Raw genomic sequence first — 20,386 nt, 5'->3', positions numbered from 1 at the left:
AAGAAGAAGATCTTAGTAACCTATCATGGTTACTAAAACACGAAGCACTGACTTTGGGTAATTCAAATTCGAATCCACGAAGAGTAAAAGAATTTCTGCGACTGTTACCTTGGCAAGATAAAAACATCAGCGATTAGTAACTCAATTATCCTTTCATTTTCGACATTCCAACACATTCCAACATTCCGTACAGACAAACAGAGAACCACTGTGATCAGTGATTCAATCATCAACAAAGACAAAATAATCCCGGCAATTAGCAGTCCAATTACTTTTTTACCTTGAACCTTACGAAACAGATAAACGTCCCGATAATTTTCAACTCGATCATCTAGCTCCGGAGCGTGGAAACGCGAGATTATCCTTGCAGGTAGCGATTGCGAGATTGTACACGGGAACAGATGACGAATTTGGAAACTCACGCGAGCGAAGGAACATCGCAGGATCTCCTTTAGGGCATGGAGGCCTGAGGCGATGCCTCGTACGGTAATTAGGGTACTCACGATGTAAAAGGCAGGCGTATAAAGGCCGAAACCAGCTGCTCCGGCGGCCAGCATCAACATCCTGACAGGGCGACTTCCTAAAGGGCTGAGATCCACCCACGGTTGCCTCGGTGGCTTGGCCGCGGTCTTCTTCTCTTTCAGCTTGCCACCCCGTTGATTCTTCACGTGTAACATGCTCCGCCGTTGCGGATGATAGAGAGAGGCGCTCCTGTAAATCAAGCCCAGGAAGAAGGCCAACGAGAGGGCTCCGGTTACCGACTGCATCCCACGCTCCCAGCCCAGCTTTCTGAGGGAACACCGTGTCGTTATGGTTACACAGCGGAATCGTGCTTTCTCCGCGGCTGGTCTGTAACTTTTAGCCTAGTATTCCCGTAACTACCCTTCCCTTTGCATTTTTATTACCTTTCCCCAGTTTTATTTCCAGCTACTCGCAGAGAGAATCGTTGTTTTCGCGGCTTTGTCGCATCTACCCTAACTATTCCTTTCCTTTGTATTTTTACACTCTCGGGCATCGTTTTTCCAAACGATTTCTCGTTTCTTTGATAGACTGCAGTGAGGTATATTCGAGGATGGTTCCTGATTTTCGAAGATTTTCGACGAGATTGGTAGATTTACTTGGAGGATGTACGTTTCTTAACTTTGTGGCAAACGCGGTTTGTTTTTATTACGTCGGAAGCATAATCCGAGTGCGTCCATTAGGAGTCAAGAGCTTGGTCGATTACGTCCTACAGGGTTTATCGCAATCCCATATTTTCCACTCGATTTCGCCCTCGCTCTCCTTGATATAAAATGCCTACTCTACGGACGCGAAACGCGAAGCACAGCGATAGAGAGGTTTTCATGTTCGAAATGCACGTTGCTATAACAACGCGTCGAACCCTCGGCTGGTAGGTAATGCTAACGAATTTCGAGAGGTTCGGATGCTAATGCGCTTATCGAACGAGACAAACGAGAGCCGTTTCGCGAGGGAAAAAGGGACAGTTTCTCGCGTTTCTGCCTGCCCATTCGAGCGGAGGTGGGATCTGCTGTTAAGAAGAAGCGAAATTACGCGCAATGGATCCGCGGACGCCGAGCTCTCGGTGAACAGAGAGATTCTGTCTCGTCGTTGGCTGAAAGCGACCGCAAACTTCATAACGCGACGTTTCCCAACTGGAGGCAGTAAACTCGAACCAACAGAGCCTGGCCTTCCACGCTTTTGTTTCGTCGAAGCATTAAACTTTACACCGCGGATCGTTTGTAATACGACAAGTAGCGGAATTTTTATTTTTTTTTCCATTGTTTTTTTATTATTTCTTTTTTTTTATTTTTCGACCCTTTTTTTCGGACAGTCTTTCGGTCGTCTTTTCGCGGTGATTTTTTTCGAACACGACGCGATATATGACGGCACTCGTTCGACGGCAGTCCGGCTCTGTAAATTATTACCTTCGGCGCAAGGGGAACAGAATTTTTTACTTGCCGCCTGATCGCGCACTGATTCGTACTACTTGTATGTGGATAGGTGGAATCGGCTTGCTTTACGTACGAGGCTTTTTAATTGTTCCATTTGTTTCGTCGAACGTGTGTTTATGATTAACGAAGAACGAGCACGTTTTCTGCAACGCACGGAATTCGTGGCTCGATGAATCATTCCGTTTTTACAGAGTGTATCGATACTTTATTGCCATTTTCTAATCGATAAACTGGTCATTCGAGGATTTATAAGTGGTAAATAAAAAATCAAGGCAAACGCGACATAGAAATACGTTTACAGTACAGTCTAACGGATGGTTTGCCGTTTCTAGAAAGTGTTATAGTATATTTTTTTTTCACACATTTCGTTTTCGAAACGTAGACTCGTAAATTAAATGTCTCGTAAAATAAATTTATTATTTATCGTCTCTTTTTCACGTAATTCTTCCCTCTCCGAGCAGAGAAAAATAAAATAGAGAAGACTTTAACGGTATTGAAGTAAAAATAAAAATTCAAGCAATCTTGCGAATAATAAATTCCGAGAGACTTAATATCTGCACGTCTACCAGCGATCCGTACACGTAATCAGATGCCATCCTTCAAATACCTCGTTCTTTGTTTCCTATTTTAATTCTCTCCTTTTCCGATTCGCGAGAAAGAAAATTCTAAGAATTCCACGACGAATCTTCGACGTTAATATGGAGATAAAATAGGACGGGGTAAATTTAATAAAGATTCAAATAATCGCGCAGGCAATAAATTCGGCGAGGCTTGATATTTGCTCGTCAAAACACGGACACGTTCTACTTATACGTCGAGGTTCGCGTATATTCTTGTTTGAGGATGCTACGACGTTATGGGACCCCATGCGAGACTATCGTGCCAGGTCAGGTAGTACGGATCGTGTCTGACTCGATACGGGATTATTCTCCTCGCCTGTCGGTACATTACCGCTCTACTTGCACAGATGTTGACCCCTTCTACTTGCCTGTATACAAGTGTACCTGTGCTACTTATCCGTATCGCAACTGAAAACGCTCTGTTGAACTTAAAACGAAACTGCTTATCGGTGCGCTGCTTCGTTTTGCTTAATTAGTTAGACTGCCTCGGAAATGCTCGTTCGTTCCACGTGATCGGGCAGGCGGACACCGATTTACGATGTTCCACAGTTTTATTCCGCGTTTTATCTCCGGGGATAAATTCCTGCCTCATATTCGTCGCGATTAACGCGGAAAAGAAATTGACCTTTAAATAGTTAAATGGAGAAATTAAATTAGGAATTAACACCAGGGTAATTCATTCTTCTACGCTATTTTATTTCTGTTATATTAATTATTTACTACAGACCTAATTATAGTTTATCCAGCTATATTAACTCTAAATAATTAATAAATAATTATTTTCAACTACTCGCAGAGAGAATCGCTGCTTTCGAGATTCTAACCTAACTCAAACCTAACCCTAACGTTGTTGCAGATAGTCTGAATTTCCCTAGTTTTATTCTTCCCATTTCGTTCTTCACCCCTTCTCCCCGAAAATCCGGAAAAATTCGGAAAAACAGATTACGAGAGTCGATGGGATAGGAGATAAATCACGGGAAAATTCGAAAGGAAAATAAGAACGAGCGGTGTCCGATGCGTGAAACACGAAGCCGACGAATAATCGTTCCGGTTGGCGAGATTCAATCGCGGAATACGCCGGCGGCAGTAACGCGTCGTGCGACAAGCGGGACACGCGTAACACGCCTCGCTAGCAAGCGGAATTCCTCGGCGTGCATGTCGCGGGTCCGTTTGAAAGGGACGTTGATTCTCGTAGCCGGTTCTCGCGCGTCAGCCATGAACAATAACCGTCTTTATTCGTCGCTTATTGCCGGCTGAAAGTCGTCAGCCGTCGGTTTTACGACGCTCGTACGCGCTCCGTCGAGAACGCCCTTTATTCCCTGGCTCGGCGTTGCGACGCGTGCTCCCACGGAGAACGTATCGCCTTACGGCCGTGTTACAGGCATAATAAATAACAGGTGACGAGGTATTACGATCGCTGGGGCTAACGCGACCAGCTCTACCGTACGCGTAACACGTGTCGCGTTAATGCCGCGCTTATACCACTGGCTCGCAGCGTTGCGTCCTCAAGCACGCGAACACCGCGTCCCCCTGTTTAATGGTTTCATCGTCTCGGTTACACGGAATGCAATTAAACCTCCTCTGTCTCCCGTTTTTACGTCCGCTAACGAATCGTGTCGCTAAATCTGGTTCGGCTGTTAGCGTTTCGACCGGGATGGTTCTTGCGCGCGGGAGGTGGTTCGGGTTTTGTCGGTTCCGCGCTTCCGTTCCCGAAGCTTGGTCGTTTTAATTTGGTTCTTCGGGTATTCGGCGATGGAGAGTAACGGCTTCGCCAAGGCGTTTTTCAGCGGTTGCGTGTAGTCGCGTAGGGTTTGCAAGGAAGCATTTGCGGGCTGGATTATTCGGTACCGGATATATTTCTTGAGAGTCGGTTCCTCGAGTTTGTTTATTGGCGCGACGTGAGATGGGATTGGAGAGTTTTATCGTGCTCGGGGCGAGGAAAAAGAAAAGAAAGTAATCGACTGTTTAATCGATACGATCTACCATTGATTCTTTTTTTAAACGAATTAAAATTGAATAGAATAGTACAGGATTGTAAGAGTTCGTTTATGTATAGCGTGAGAAAGTGTTAAAATTTTGTATAGTTTGTAGGAGTGTAGAGCCAACCTACTTATGTATAGAGAGACATATCTATTTGAGGCCATGTCGAACGTGATGCGAAATTATCCCACTTGTCCGACCCTATACAGCATCATCCATTCTGGTTGCACAGTTAGCTACATACCTACTCTACCGGTCCTCGCATGCTTCTACCCGCTCGCTCAAACGCGGACCTATTCTACTTGTTTGCATAGACAGCGTTACGAGTATACTTGTTCTACTTTCTGACTGAATAGGCTCTATTGCATTCATTTTCAGAATTTCGCATCGCCAAAATTCCTCGATCTAAGTATCCCGGAATTTTGAATAATACGATGCATCGTATCATCTCCGTTTCACAACGTTACGAAACCTCTTTCAATGCCTGGCATTACGATTCAATCCTGAAAAATTGCTCTAAAAATCCAGATGCTTCGCTATTATCAATTACTGTCATCTGGGAAACCATTACTGTCAATTGCAAGGAAGCTTTTAATCTTCTTCCGAAAGGAAAATACAAAGCTGCATATTTCAAATTCACCCCACCGATGCTCGAAAATTCGACGAGATCTCGCGAAGTCGCATATTCCAAATTCACCTAACTCGATCCTCCGATATCCCAAAGCAATCCACTAGCAATTCTCGACAAGGCGAACATTCTCGGGAAAAATTCATCGACGGGGTCCCAGAACGCGTTGCAATTGCAATGGTCGCGCGGCGGCTTCCGGGATTTCGACGTTGGCGCGATTTCTCGCGCGAAGGATCCACGCAGCCGATAAATCTGCCGCTGTATCACCGGGAAAAAGAACATTAATCGGCGTATCTCGCGTCTGAAACCGCGCAGAAGCTACCGGACGTGGAAATGATACAGAGACTCCGACGAAATGCCTGCCGCCATCAATCAACCGTTGCTCGACGGTCCATCCATCAATGATCGAGGCAATCTCGCGCTGCTGGATCGATGAAACGTCGCTTAAGGCAGCTCGGGGGTGGATCTCGCGAAACTGCTCCCGGGGAAAGTTGGGCGGTCCGTTTGAATCGATCTTCTGAATTTTTCACCGCGAGAAACGAGGCTTTAAAGCGGTCTCGACGACTCGTGATCTTTGATATTTACCGATCTCGTGGTATTTATTGCGATATCCGAATCTTTTTGCGAGTAATCAATTGGAAAGTACGATAAAAAATATCGGTAATTTAATTTAACCGCTTGTTTCCATTATATCATGATTTAGAATAATTATTTTTTCAGAGAAATTGATGTTTATTCCAAAATTCGACAATTTCTTAAAAATAAAGGAAAGCAGCCGATACTTAATTATTTAATCGAGATAAAGTAGAATAGAGTAAAAGAAATATTTGTCCGCAAAACAGAGACTTGTTATTCTCCTGTAAAATTTTAATAACTAATTTATACGTATGAAAGAAGATTGAAGGTCTATGATTCGGAGCATTCATAAGTAGCCCGATACCTCGCATCGCGAAAGGATTAAAAGCGCAATTCACGTGTCCAAACATCTGAATCCTATTGGCAGCTTTGGCCAGCAAATATGGCCGATCGATGGACAAACAAATCGTAACAGACCATCGAACGAACTCGATGCGAATTACGAAATTAGAGATGAAACTCGATCGTTACTAACTCGCAGCCGCGAACGAGGCAGAGCAGGTTTGTTCGTTCTGTTTAGGAAATTGGAGGAAATGAAATTGTATCGTTCATAGCCGCTCGCTGCTTGCCGCTAATTGAACGAATTCGTACCTCAGTCCCGTTGCCGGAATATTTAGGAACCGTGCTGTCGACGAGATCGCGTCGTTAGCAGGGAATTTTATTTTCACCGACGAGCTTTAGTCCTGCGAACTCCATGCTATGATAATTAGAGATCATAATTAAAAAGTTCGCCGCAGCGACGTTACAGTGATTTTATGGCGTTTGTGTTTACTCTTGAATCAGTTTCTCGTGTCTTGATTTCCGGAAACACGAGTTTGGTCTTTCTTGACTTTGTGAGAAGCGAATTTTTATTTACTTTTTTCTTTTCTTTTTCTCTTGGTTACGCCAGAAGCGAATTTCTGTTTATTTTTTTCTTTTCTTTTTCTCTTGGTTACGCGAGAAGCGAATTTTAATCCTTTTTTGGTTTCATGAGAAGCGAATTTTGTTCTTTTTCTGGTTTCGTAAGGGGTAAAATTTATTTTCCTCTTAAAAAAAGCGAAGTATGCACCTTTTTGGTTTCGTGAGAAACGAATGTTGCACTTTTTTAGTTTCCCGTGAAGCGAATTTTTCTTCTCCCTTTTTCGATTTCGCGGGAAGAAAATTTTGTTCCCTTTTGGTTTCGTGCGAGGTAGAATTTATGTTCTACTATTTTATTTCGGGAGAAATATAAGTTCGTTCTCTTTTGGTTTCGCGAAAACAAAAATCTGTATACGTGTTCGATGCGAAGTAAAATTTGTTTCATTCTGTTTTCGTGGGAAGTGAAATACATTTTCGGTTGGACACGTGAAAAGGAAGGTTTGCCGTCATTTAGTCTGTTGAAAATAAAAATCTGTTCTTTTGAGACTTGGCGTGAGGTAAAGTTATTTCTTTGGTTTCACAGAGAATAAAATCTGTCTTCTTTTGATCTGCTCAAAAATTCAACATTTTTCCTCTACCGAGTCTTCGAAGGTACGAGATTAATTTTTAATTTTCTTATTATTTTTAATTTTCTTATTAATTAACGTCCATTAAAGATATTAATATTTTATATCTCAAAACACTCACTGCCATCATCGTGGAGAAATAATTAACACAATTACAGAAAAAGAAAATTTCATCGCGACATTTAATAATTGCCGGTTAATTTTAAGCTCGGGATAGAGGAAAATGGAGTTACTTTCAGAATGGAGTTTGCATGTGGATTATTTTCGGTGGAAGGAGCTCGGCAGCACGCACCTGCAATGCAGTGGATTCGCTTGCGAGCCATGGATCACCTGTCTGGACCCGGGAAAAGCATTAGCCCGCTGGCAAATGGCTGGGAGTCGTGTCTGATCTCTGACGATTAGGCTATCTTAACGGCGCAACAAGTCATTTGCTGATTCGACGATTTCCGTTAACCCTCATTTGCATTTCCCTTCGCGCTGCTGTCTGAAAGTTACCCTCTCGACACGCCTGAGGGAAAAGATTTCGAATTTCCCTCGAGAAATAACGATCCCCCGCGAAATTACGGCCACTCGGGACAGAAATTTTCGACGATACGGTTCAACGACAGATTGAAAAATCGAGAGATCGCGGCCGAAACGGAAATTTTTATCAAAATTTCAGCCGGTTCGGAGTCGCGAATTTTCTCGATTGGAAAATATTTCCCGTATCACCGCGACGCGTTCTCGTTTCGCTTTATCGTCAAATGTTTTCCGCCATATCAAACGATACCGCGACGAATCGAAGGGACGGGTATAATTATTTTACATAGATAATTGTTGATTCGATCAGCCGGGCAGAATTTACAGCAGGGAGATATCGTTCGATTAAAAAAAATTTATTTTAACGTGCACCAGAAGCAATTATTTAACTTCTATTTTCGTTCTCTGAAATATTACATTCAATCAATTCGAATAATTCGAAACCGGTCGAAGCGGACCTGCTGTTTGGAAAAATTCTTTGTTACAATTTCAACCGTTGAAATATCGTTTTAATAACACGTCCGATGCTTTGGGATTTAATTTAAAAAAAAGCAGCGAGAAATGGCAGGCGGCTAGATGTAATTTAAGAATAATTCAGCTTTCAGAAGATGGATTTATATTCAAATCCTTCTTTTCAAGATCCTGCTCGTATATTCAAATTTTCGAATATTATTTAAACAGCGGTCGCAAACCCGCGGATTTTTTACATAATTTCGAATGCAAGGAGAGCATGGGAAACATAAAAGCGTACAGAAGAGGTCAGAGTAGCGTCTGGTATCAAATCATGTTTTTTAATATCATTCTTCTCTAAGAATACCTTTTCATCTTCAACCCCTCGAACGTTCCTTTTTTTTGCTTTTCATTAAACACTCGTAAGTCCGTAAATCGACTTTCACGAAAAAATAGGATAAACTACGCTAAAGGCGCGTACAATTATTCATAGTTGGGAAACCAAACGTTAATAACGAAAGAGAAGGAAATATTTTATATGAGAGGAAACCTTTCAGCATCGTTTCTCTCGACGAATTTTTCTTCCTTTTTTAACCCACGGGAACGCGTAAAATAATTGCAAATGGATTAAAATGGATCGAAAGAAAATAAATGTTTCAAGAACGGATAATGAAAAAATGAAAAATCGCTTTCTCGAAATTTACGCTTCGATTGGCACTCAAAAATGGCGGTGAAGTGCAGAATGTTGGACGTCGAAATGGTACTCGCTTCAGGGCTTAGCTTTTTTCAAAAATTTCATTGCGTTACACGTCGAAAAGTCGAGTTAAAATCGACGGAAATTCGGATGGTTTGCAGGAATCGATGATCGAAAAACGGTGGACAGAGAGAAAGAGAGAGAGCTCGGCGTCAAAGCGGACCCTTGGAAATGAACTTATCCACCAAACCAGATTCCGGCGTGCCCAACTCCGACTTTTACCCTCGAGTTACTCTGCTCGAGATTTAATTATCAGCACTGTCCCCGGCGAATTTACGACCCGTCGTTCGTTTAATTAAAACCGTTCGAAACGGGCCATTTCTTCGTTCGTCATCGCCGTTTAATATTCGGTCGGAAAGTGTGATCGATCCATTAACGCAATTAGGGACAGCGTGAAAGTAACTCGTGTCCCGAGGAGTTTTCGTCTTTAAATCTCCAAGATTGAACGCGCCTCCTTGCTGTGTACAAAAATCAATTCGATTCAGCATTGGTCGGATGCTAAATTTCATTTTTCGTCACTTTTTTGTTTCTCGAATAAGGCCTTTGAACAATTTTTGGGTATTTTATTTGTTACTTATTATCGTTTCGAAATGGTAACCATTAATTTTATCGAATCGTTCCGAAAGTCATTTCGTTTCTTTCTATTTTTTTTTTATGCGGCTGAAGTGTAAAGTTTAACACTTTGCGGTTGGCAGATTTTGTTCTTCGGATTACCAGCAGGTAGGAATTTAGTCAATATATGGATATTAAAACACATAGAATTTAGTCAATATATGGATATTAAAACACATAGAAATTAGTCAATATATGGATATTAAAACACATAGAATTTAGTCAATATATGGATATTAAAACACATAGAATTTAGTCAATATATAGATATTAAAACACATAGAATTTAGTCAATATATTGATATTAAAACACATAGAATTTAGTCAATATTTGGATATTAAAACACATAGAATTTATTGAAACTGGTTTGTTGTGTTTAATACTACTTATAATGTACGAGATTGCAAAATTTTTAATCTCTGTAATGTTCTAAGATCGACTTCCACGACGATTTAGAAATGTCACCACTACTGGGACATCGACCGCAAAGGGCTAAAGTTTAAAGTTTTGGTAAAGTGCAGCGGAGAGAAAATACAATTAGGTCCTCTGTTGGGAAAAAACGAAATGACTCTCCGAACGATCTAATAGTTCTTCTTTCGTTTTTATAAAATTTTCAGAAATTGTTCAAGGGATCTTTAGGTAAAAACATCCGCCACGAATTCTAAGAAATTAAACGTCGAGTAAATATTTAGCCTCAGCAATTTCGGGGAAATTGAATATAAACGAGCTTGCAGAAATTATTTTTCTGATGCAGTATGCTGGTTTGGATGCTGTATAAAGATGGAGCGATTGCGAAAAAAAGAATCTAGCACGATTATTTGATTCTTCGTGGAAATTTAATTTCCGAGGAAAATTAATTTTCCGATCGAGCGGATTGCCGGGGAAGTTACTTTATTATTGGAAAAAATGGGAAACAATGGGTGTTAGCGGTAATTGTGTACAGCGTAGTAGAGACGAAACGGCGGAGAGAGTTTTACATATTTGAAAACGTCAGAGTACACGATTATGGTACTCGTGCAAGTGGAAGGGGATGGTATCTAGCCAGACAAGTAAAATTTCCGATATAACGAGAAAATTACGCGGCTAGAAAAGTGGAACGGAATCATATTTGATTCAGAAACCAGAAATGTTTTAATCATGACAAGTGAACATGGTTTTTTCCAGTTTGTATAAGACCACTCCGGGACATATAGAATTCTTTCTTATTCGGGACCATTTACCAGAGTATGCATGTTAGTTTCGTATTCGCTCTTTGAAAAATTCTACGATATATTATCTCCGACAGAAATATTTCTGTCGGCGAAATATCGAATAATTTTAACGATATCCAACGGTTGAAATAAACCTTAGACATCGTTTTGATAAATTTATTAATAATTCTTTTCTCTGTGACAATGTTAATTTAAAAAAGTATGATCCGATTCTTCTTACTCCAAAAATACTTCTCACTGTGTTATTGAGTTTTTAGATACTCACAGAAATTAAAGAACTTTCAAGTAATCGAATTTTTGATAACAAAGATAAAGAATACATTACAAATTTCGGGAAGTAATTCGTCCCTTCTTTTTTCGGAAAGAAACACCAAAACCCATTCGAAAAATTAAATCACGTGTTACGGAAGTTTCGCACAATTTTCGAGTGAAAAAACCTATCGACCATTACTCGATGGAACGCCGCAGAGGTAGCGTCGAACAAACCGTTTCGACGTTCGATTCAGAACGAGCATCGAGAAAAATAGACGTGCAATTATATCACGTGAAATCTGTCTCCTGTTTTTCACGTCAGGCCATCCAGAAAATCACCATCCTCCCCCTTCATATCAAATTTCGTTCGCAAAATTTTTATCGCCAGACTTTTTTCACAAAACTTCGGTTTTTTCGCGAAAATCCTATCCGCGAAATTTCTTCCGCGATTATTTCTTTGGAAAAATTTCCTTCGCAAAATTTAGTTCACAAAATTTACACAGAAAATGGTTACGTATCGGTAATTAACGGTCTTCGTTTCTTCTTCGTTTCAACGTTGGTAACATGCAACAGAAAATCGTTTTAAAAAATAATGGCCACCGGCTACGGTGGAAAAAGTAGAAGGAAACATTCGTCGACAGTGTTAGGAAATGCTCGCGCGAAGAGAATGCGATATCAGACAACGAGATTGACGGTCGGTTTGTTTCGGTTCGATTGTACAAAGAGTGTTCGTGCAAGGAGATCGGTATTGAAGAGCTTGATGGAATAATAATTGCATTTCTGTTATATATCTGTCCCGATTTTTCTCTACTTTTCTCCTTTTCGTTTGACAAATTGGATACGGATTTAATCCTTTGAACTCCTTTGTCGATTACCACTCGAATTGAATTTCATTTACACGTATTCCTACGAATTTTAAGCTAGATTGTATATTTCTCGATATACCGGTTGGTCCATCTAACGCGACCACCTTCGTTATTATTTCCAATTCGTTCAATTAATTAGTCAAATTAATTACCTTATCAAAAACAGACGAAAATAAATTTACTAATAACGAAAATGATCAAATTGTGGACAATTTTAATTTATCGCTGAAATATATCTAAAATAATTTGTTGCAAATGAAAATTAAAGAAACATTATAAATGTAAAATGTTGACGTTTAATTACAGATAGAAATTGCAGAGTGGACGAATCGATATATCGAATTTCTTGATGTTTCATATATGACTATGGGTGTATATAGCGAGTGTATTTGTTTCGTTAGATACGAACATTGTCACACGTGATATAGCGAGCTGTTCTACTTGTCTGATTACATTCAATTCCATTCTACTTGAAGGACCAGGCACAGAGGTGTTCTATTTGCCCGTCTAGATATGTATCTATCCTACTTATTGGGCTAGCACAGTTATTCAGCTGGCCTTGTCTGATCTGATACGCGACTGTTCTACTTGTCTGATCATACGTGTCCAAATTCCGTTTTCCTGTTACGACAATGATACATTCTACTTGCTTGTTTGCACGCGTAATTACTGCGGTTCGTAATTGATTATCGTTGCACGTGCCACATTGCGTATTACTTTGATTACCTGTTATTTCAATGCCTCCAATCTCGCAGTAAATTTAAACGAAACTAAACACGACGTATAACACGAATTATTAAATATGTTTTCAAAATCTTTCGATGCTCTTTAGACGCATTTTCCCGAATTTTTTTTCCTCCCAAGTCGTGTTTAATTTTTAAATCCTTCTTTATATCATCGAAGTATCAAGTATAAAAGACAGTTTTGATTATAACGCGTCTCTTAAAATCGTTCGATGAATTTTCAACGGAAATATCGGGACAATGAACAAGAATAAATTAAACGGTCCGTTTAATTGCACATTTTCGATTGTGCGCTTAAATTTTAAATTGCAATGAATTCCCATTGCAACCAGTTATGTTTAAATTAAATATCCACCAATTCTGTATGTAAAATAACTTCTATATTCTATGTTTCCGCAATTTGATTCTAAATTTTCTAGTAATATTCAATTGAATTTAGTTTTTCCTATGATAAATCCTTTATTAAATTCACTCCCTGAAAAATATATTCCCCAATATATATATATATATTTCTAAAGCTTTTCTCGAGCTAAATAATATTAAACTCGACCGAATTTTCTAGGCAAAAAATCTTTTGTGAATCTTGCTCGCGCGTTAATTAAATTCCCCATTGAAGAACCAATTTTTACTACATTCCTGACGCCATTAAATTCAATTCAGTGTCCGCCACCATGGACGCTCTTCCACGTCAGTTGCGTGCCAATAATTTAATTCGAGATGCCCCTTTGCAGCGACTAACATCACTCGCGAACCCTCGGCTGCTCGGTCAAAGCTCGCGGCAAAAATTCTCGCAGGAACCATCTTGCAATTAACCCCACGGGGAGAATTTCGTCTGGACCTCGGAGCGATATTGGTCTGGCGTGGTCGATGGTGGCAGACGACGATATTCCTATCTGCTACAGGAAATACAACCGATAACTTACCCGACGGCCTCTCTGTAGAAGACGCTGAAGAGCACTATTCCCACCCCCGCGCCGGCTTGCACCACCATCTCCACGAACTCTCGCCGTTTTCTGAAGTAATGGCCCAGCACCAGCCCGGCAGTTTCCCTCACGAGGCCAGCCCCGGTGCCCAGCACCACGCCGTAGCTGTTACATTTTCCAACCGGTGAATCGTGTGCAGCGCCGGCAACTGCGAATAGCTCGACGATTCGTCGAAAGAGAGAAGAAGGGTGGATGGGAGATTTCGACAGGGCTTGCACGCGAGACACGCGAATCAGGGAGAAGTTTCAAGCGAAAAGGGATTTACAGCTGCTGCGGCTTGTTTCCTCGAGGAATCGGCAAATTCGACGCCTCTTGTTCGTCGCCGGAGATTCAGGGACGACGACCACGCTGTCGTGGCTCGCGCGAGACCGACGACCAGGGTGAACGATCGTTTGAGAGCTTCTCGCCTGGCTTACACGAGTACCCGGTAGATTGGATTTTTTTTACGCTTTCTTTAACATATTTTACATATTTTTTTCAACATTTCCGCCGGCTGTTTAAGTCCCAGGTTGTTGGATGGGTCATCCGGGAATTTTCTCGATAGATGATACAGAGGGTAGTGGGTGGATGATTAGAGAGTTCCTTTTTCTCGATAGAATTATGGAATATCGGTGATGTTTAAAATATCGGGGAGACACTGATCGAGAAAAAGGAAAAATGACGCGAATAATTGACTCTTCGATAGATCTTCTGGAAATTTTCTTAGCTGATGATAAACAGCGATTGAAAATGCTTTGCTTGCCAAGATTGTGAAATTTTAATATCGTAAGATATTGAGAAAACACCGATCGAAAAAGGTAAAAGAGACGCAGCATCGTAAAAGAAGCGAAAAGCACGTAAAAGAAACGAAAAGCACGTAAAAGAACGAATCGAAACGAATCGGTGATTTAAAATGTTAAAAATAAAGGATATTTCAATGCAAGACAAATTTATGCTACGCCGATTAAAACGAAGCGGTTCCATAGAGGATTCTTTATAGAAATTGATGCTACGTTTAACGAGAATTTCGTCGAGCGGAAAAATTTGCCGCGGATGAACGAAGAGAGAAGTAAAATAAAATTGTCAACACGGTCGTTGCTTTAATCCTATCGCGTCATCTGCCAACGCTATTTGTCCCGCGTATTCCCGCGACCGAGTTCTGTTAATTCTTCCTTTTCGTTCTCAGTTCGGGACCTAAGCTCTCAACGAAGACTGATCGTCTTCGATTCGGCCATCGAAGGGTCGTATCTCAGGGGAGCCACAGGTCCAGCCTCGCCTGTTTCCGCCTATCCCCTATCATTTTTCACTTCCGAGGAATCCAACCCCCTAGCTTCGAACCAGGACGAAACGTCGCTGTGATAATCCGTCTCACTTTCCATTCGGATTCCGTACAAAAGCTGTCCTTTAATCGTGACTCGAGATGTCGTGATTCTCACCGACTCCAGGGGAGCAACGTATCGTTGTTTACGAGAGGCTAGAGAGTTAAACCTTCGGATAGGTATTAATTTACGGGAAATCGAGGAAACGCGAATATTTCGTGCGAATTTTTCATTGGCGAAATTAATTCATACGGTTTCGGGAATAAATGAGTTAAGTAGAGAGAATATGATCAAAGATGGGATTAATTTATCGTAATTGGAACGAGAGAGAATTAGAAGTAATTCGAATTAGTCTGCGAAGTTTCGAGAATACAGGAATTAATTCTCGAGGACTCGATCGAAAATGGAATTAATTCGTCGGCGAAACGCGATTGGGGAACGCGAATGAATCCGTAAATTTCGATGTAACTCGAATCAATCTAGAAAATTTCGAAGCTCGATAGAAGTATCACGAATTCGCCAAACTTGGAATTCGTGAAAAGAATGTGAAATCGGTCCGAGAAAATTGCGATAGATTAATTTGAAAATTCGAAGATTAATTTGAAAATTCCAAGATTAATTTGCAGATATACGAACAAACGACGATCGTCTCGCGAGGATTCAAAGTGGAGGGAATTATTACGGGTAAATTCATAAATTCGTGGAAACTTGGTACGATTTAACTTGCTCTCTAAAAGTTCACGGATATATAAATTAATTGGAGAGGATTTTAAAGAAGTTGCGTCGAATTTGCCGCTGGTGGAAGTTATTCGACGAGAAGACTGGCGCTGATTCGCGACGAGTCCCGGCGTCCTCGTTTATCGGGACGGATATTACGGTGAAAACGCGCTTAGGAGGTTTTGTTGGAGTTAGCGGAAAGAAGCAGTTGTATTTTTAAGCGACTTAAAGCGAAACTTATCGCGAGGGCTGGTCGGGTTTCCGGCGAATTATTAATTCTTGGCAGGCGTGCGTTGTTGGGCTCGTCGGATGTTTGCAGCGGAAGTTGGAGGGGTACGGATCGCGGGGAGTTTAAAAGTTAAATCGCGGCAGGAATAGAAAAAGACACGAAGAACGGAGATCCGAGGTTTAATTTTATCTTTGAGACTCGAGCGCGCGGCAAGTTTTTAATTAAACACGCGACGGCGCGTTTTAGAAATCTCGAGGAAACGCAATAATCGCTGCCATTTCACTGGCCACTACAAAATGGACGTCGTTGAGATTAACGCGCGTGGAACTAATTGGATTAATCGAAAATCTCTATCGTTTTATCCTTTCAAATATTCGCGACAAATCACGCGAATAAATATGTAAAAAAAAGAAACATTTAAATTGCTACTTCCGTGCTGATTTTTCACGATTTTTCCTCGCGAATATTTTTCCGGGTGTATATTCCGACAGATCTCCGGTTTCCTCGTGAATTCTTCCGGATGTTACAACGATATATCAAGCACAGAGGTTGCGAATCAGGTGCGAGCGGTTCCCGGCGATGAATAAAAGAAGCAGAGGCTTTCTTACTCACCTAAGGAGGACCTGGTGCAATTCTGCAGCGAAGGAGGTGAAGAGCGAGGCCAATGCCAGCACGAGACCGCCGATCACCGCTGTAAGCCTTGTACTTCCTCGACGACACGCGCCAACGACCAAGGGTGCCGACCCCACGGGAGACCGCAGTGCTCAACGCGCCCACCCACGCTGAAACGTTAATTCGATAGTTACCTCGGGCCAAACCACGTGAACTCCAACCTTCCGAGCTCCCTCTCCCATTCTGTTTATCACCACCGACAAGTATTCCCTGCGAAGCCTGCTTTTCAATCGAATCTCCAAGTTTCTCGATATTCCTGCGACTTGAGTCGACGTCTTTCGTTAATTATCTTCGAAGCTCGATCTCGAATAATTATCCAAATATTCTGTCGATTCAATCGAGTCACCATCGAAAGTTTCTCGCTATTCCTGTGAATTGAGTCGACATTTTCGCTAATCATCTCTCTCTCTTCCAAGCTAATCTCAAATAATTATCCAAATATTCTGTCAATTCGACCGAGTCACCATCGAACGTTTCTCGCAATTCTGTGACTTGAGTCGACGTTTTTCGTTAATCATCTCTCCTTCTCTTCCAAGCTAATGTCAAATAATTATCCAAATATTCTGTCAATTCAACCGAGTCACCATCGGACGTAATCATCTCTCTCTCTTCCAAGCTAATCTCAAATAATTATCCAAATATTCTGTCAATTCGACCGAGTCACGATCCAACGTTTCTCGATATTCCTGTGGTTTTAATCGACGTTTTTGGCTAATCATCTCCCTCTCTCTTCCAAGCTAATCTCAAATAATTATCCAAATATTCTGTCAATTCGACCGAGTCACCATCGAACCAAAATGTACGATATAAAAATTGCATAGCGCTTTTTCGAATAACCACTTGCTCGTTATACACTCACCGGCTAAACTAACCCGAAAATTAACCACGCGGCTAGATTACCTGCGCTGTTTAATTAAAAGTCACTTAACTCCTGGAATTGCAGGAAAAATTCCTTGAAATTCGTCAAACGTTCTCGGCGAGGCGGTATGAAATAAAAATTCGTCATCCGGTTGGTTGTCACGAAAAGCCCGCGAGGCCTGGGTAGAATCGGTGTCTTGGAACAATAACATTCCAAACGTTTCGCTTCTGTTGAGTCGCGAATGCTTTTTCAACGCTGCGGCGCACGGGTCGTATGCCAAAATGGCGGTCGGGATGGATAATGAGAAAGAATTCCTGCGCGCGGGCCAGCTGCCCCCTTTTCATCGGACAATCTAATTAGAGTAACCCTGGACCGCGTTTAATTACTCGAATTGGCCGTCTGAATCGCGTCGCCGGTCCCCTAATTAACCGTAAAGCAAGAGCACGTTTCGACGCTGCGAACCGAATGGCTGGTGTTCTAGGGGAATCCAGGTGGCGCTAGGTGAAAGCACGTCCATTCGGTGACACTCGTCGAGGGTGTCGCAAGTTGCACTTTTTCAAACGTTTCCGAGTTAATGCGTTTCTATTGAAAACTAAAGATGGTGGTTTCTTTCGTTTCTCGAGAGGTGCATCGGGGTTTGCGTGGAGGACGAGCTTGCGATGAAATTAGTGTAATGAGTTGGCAATTATGGGAGGATGAGTGAGCTTTAAGTTATAAGATTAGGTTTCACGTATCTCGACATCTTTCATGGATCCACTTAGTCGTTCTAACATTACAGAGAAAAAATTCCAAAAATTTCTCTTACAAAGAGTTAATGCGTTTCTATTGAAAAACGAAGATGGTGGCTTCTTTTCTTTCTCTATCGTTTATACATCGTATATTTAGTACCTGAGCTTGCGATGACATTAGCCTTAATGATTCCAGTTAAGCAAGGATAAATAAGTAGTAAATCATTAGATTCGAATCTATATTAGGTTTCACCTAACGCGACACCTTTCCCGAACTCACAAAGTCATTCTAGCGTCACGTAAAAAAAAAAAATTCCATTACCTCGGTGGAATAAAAATTCCGAAAATTTCTGCACCCTGTTACAAAGAGTCCGCAAGAAGAAGCCGGTGGAAGTGAAAAAAGAAATAACGAGAAGAAAGAGTCGCTTCGGGGCAACTGCTTTATACACACCGGCCACGAAAGGAAGAAATAAAGCAAGATAACGGGGAAAGAGGGCACAAAAGGCTCTCGAAAGCCCCGTCCAAACTTCTAACCGTCCAAAAACGGAATTCTCGACAAGCCGGGATTCGAAATCTCTTTAAGTGGCAGCCATTCGATCCTGCACTCGCGGCAATCCCATCGATCGGATCGAAAATTCCAAGATGCTCGACGTTGTTACCGGTACAAAGGAACAGAAGCGTCGGCGAAGGGGGTCGTCTGGGTTTTTGCATTATTCATCGGGCGACTCGAACGCGGGGCCCCCCTTCCTCTCGGCTCTCTTTGTTCCCTCGCGACGTGTCGCCATTTTTCTTCGCCGCCGGAACTCGAGCGAGGGCGTAACTTGGACAATAATTTCCGCGGGTATTAAACGGCGCGGAGGCCGCGACGTGGCCGCCATCGATTCTAGTTAGGCAGTGAGATATTAGCGGGCGACCTGATAACGCCGATAAGCGGCCGGCCTCGATGAAGTTGAAAGTTAATGAGCGTGCCCGCGTCCCGGCTTTGTTCCCGCCATTTTGGATCACGTAGCACACGACCGCGCGAAATTATCGCCTTGAGTTATATCGACGGGCCCGGGATACGGGCGCGAGGTGGTAATTTGCATTTCGACTCCGCCAATGCGGAATGTTTATCGCCAAACGATACAACCCCGCTCCGGTAATTATTATTCCTCTTTGTTTTCGTTCCGAATAAATAGGCCGAGTCGGAGAATAACGAATATTATAGAAGAAAATTTTAAGATAAAATTTCTATATTTGGAGAGAGCGAAATGGAAGATCGTAGAAAGCGAATGGCCGAGTAGGAGAATAACGAATATTATAGAAGAAAAATTTAAGATAAAATTTCTATATTTGGTGAGAGCGAAATGGGAAGATCGCAAAAAGCGAATAGACCGAGTCGGAGAATAACGAACATTATAGAACAAAAATTTTAAGATAAAATTTCGATATTTGCAGAGAGCAAAATGAGAATGTCGTAGAAAGCGATTAAAGGTCTGGGTTGCTATAAATTTTGGATAATTCGAATCACCGAGATTCGCGTAGAATCGTAATGGTAAGTGGGTGTACAATGTAGCAGAGTAGTTTAAAGCAAGGACGTAGGTGGGAAACAGATTCCCGACTAACTTGCTGAATTATATATTTTTAGGTGATGCATGCAGGCACGTAACCCTGGCTCTGCGTGTCCTTAATTTCATGGAAATCGGCCTGAAATTCCGTAATCCAGCTCTGGCCAGATGCGTTCTCGGATTTGCAGGTGCACACGTTCCCGTAATTACTATTTCAATAGACCAAGGAAGATTTGCGTCTCCGTCCCCTTCGCAATCAAAATCGAATCCGGGACAATGCGCGTAAACAAAATTTTTACTTCGTTGTATCGAATTCTGGTCTGAAAAGTCGTCGGAAATTTTATTCACGAAAATTCGGATTTAAAAGATTCAGGAACTACGTTTCGACTCTAAGATTGCAGAGAATGAAAAACCTAACTTCCAAATTCAATAAATATAAACGTAAATTAAAGATTTAATTTACTTTAAACGATAGTTAGAAGCTGTTCGGTGATGAAAGAAAATTGCAAAGTTGGAAAATTAATTTCGTAGCTTTCGAAATTATCGTTCATTCCCTGTTTACGCTTCTTAGCTTTAATTTCAATGAAAACTCACTTGCATATCGGTTTTCATTGGACGCTCAACTACTCGCGGAACTGGAATCGCGATGCGTTTGAGCTCGATAAG

The 20,386-nt window shown here is 41.6% G+C and overlaps 1 protein-coding gene across 1 annotated transcript in view; it reads right to left on the bottom strand.

Moving 5' to 3' along the window:
- Positions 1 to 18,461, bottom strand: part of LOC143220350 (monocarboxylate transporter 4-like) — a 29,371-nt gene extending 10,910 nt beyond the window's left edge. The window contains 6 exon segments of the mRNA XM_076446014.1: positions 504 to 789; positions 13,611 to 13,775; positions 16,527 to 16,660; positions 16,662 to 16,696; positions 16,748 to 16,848; positions 18,454 to 18,461. Coding sequence (XP_076302129.1) covers positions 504 to 789; positions 13,611 to 13,775; positions 16,527 to 16,660; positions 16,662 to 16,696; positions 16,748 to 16,848; positions 18,454 to 18,461 — 729 coding nt within the window.
- Positions 18,462 to 20,386: the final 1,925 nt, after the last annotated feature.

This window comes from Lasioglossum baleicum, unplaced genomic scaffold (genome assembly GCF_051020765.1).
Source record: "Lasioglossum baleicum unplaced genomic scaffold, iyLasBale1 scaffold0797, whole genome shotgun sequence".
Lineage (NCBI taxonomy): Eukaryota > Metazoa > Arthropoda > Insecta > Hymenoptera > Halictidae > Lasioglossum > Lasioglossum baleicum.
This window is presented reverse-complemented; position numbering and strand designations above follow the sequence as displayed.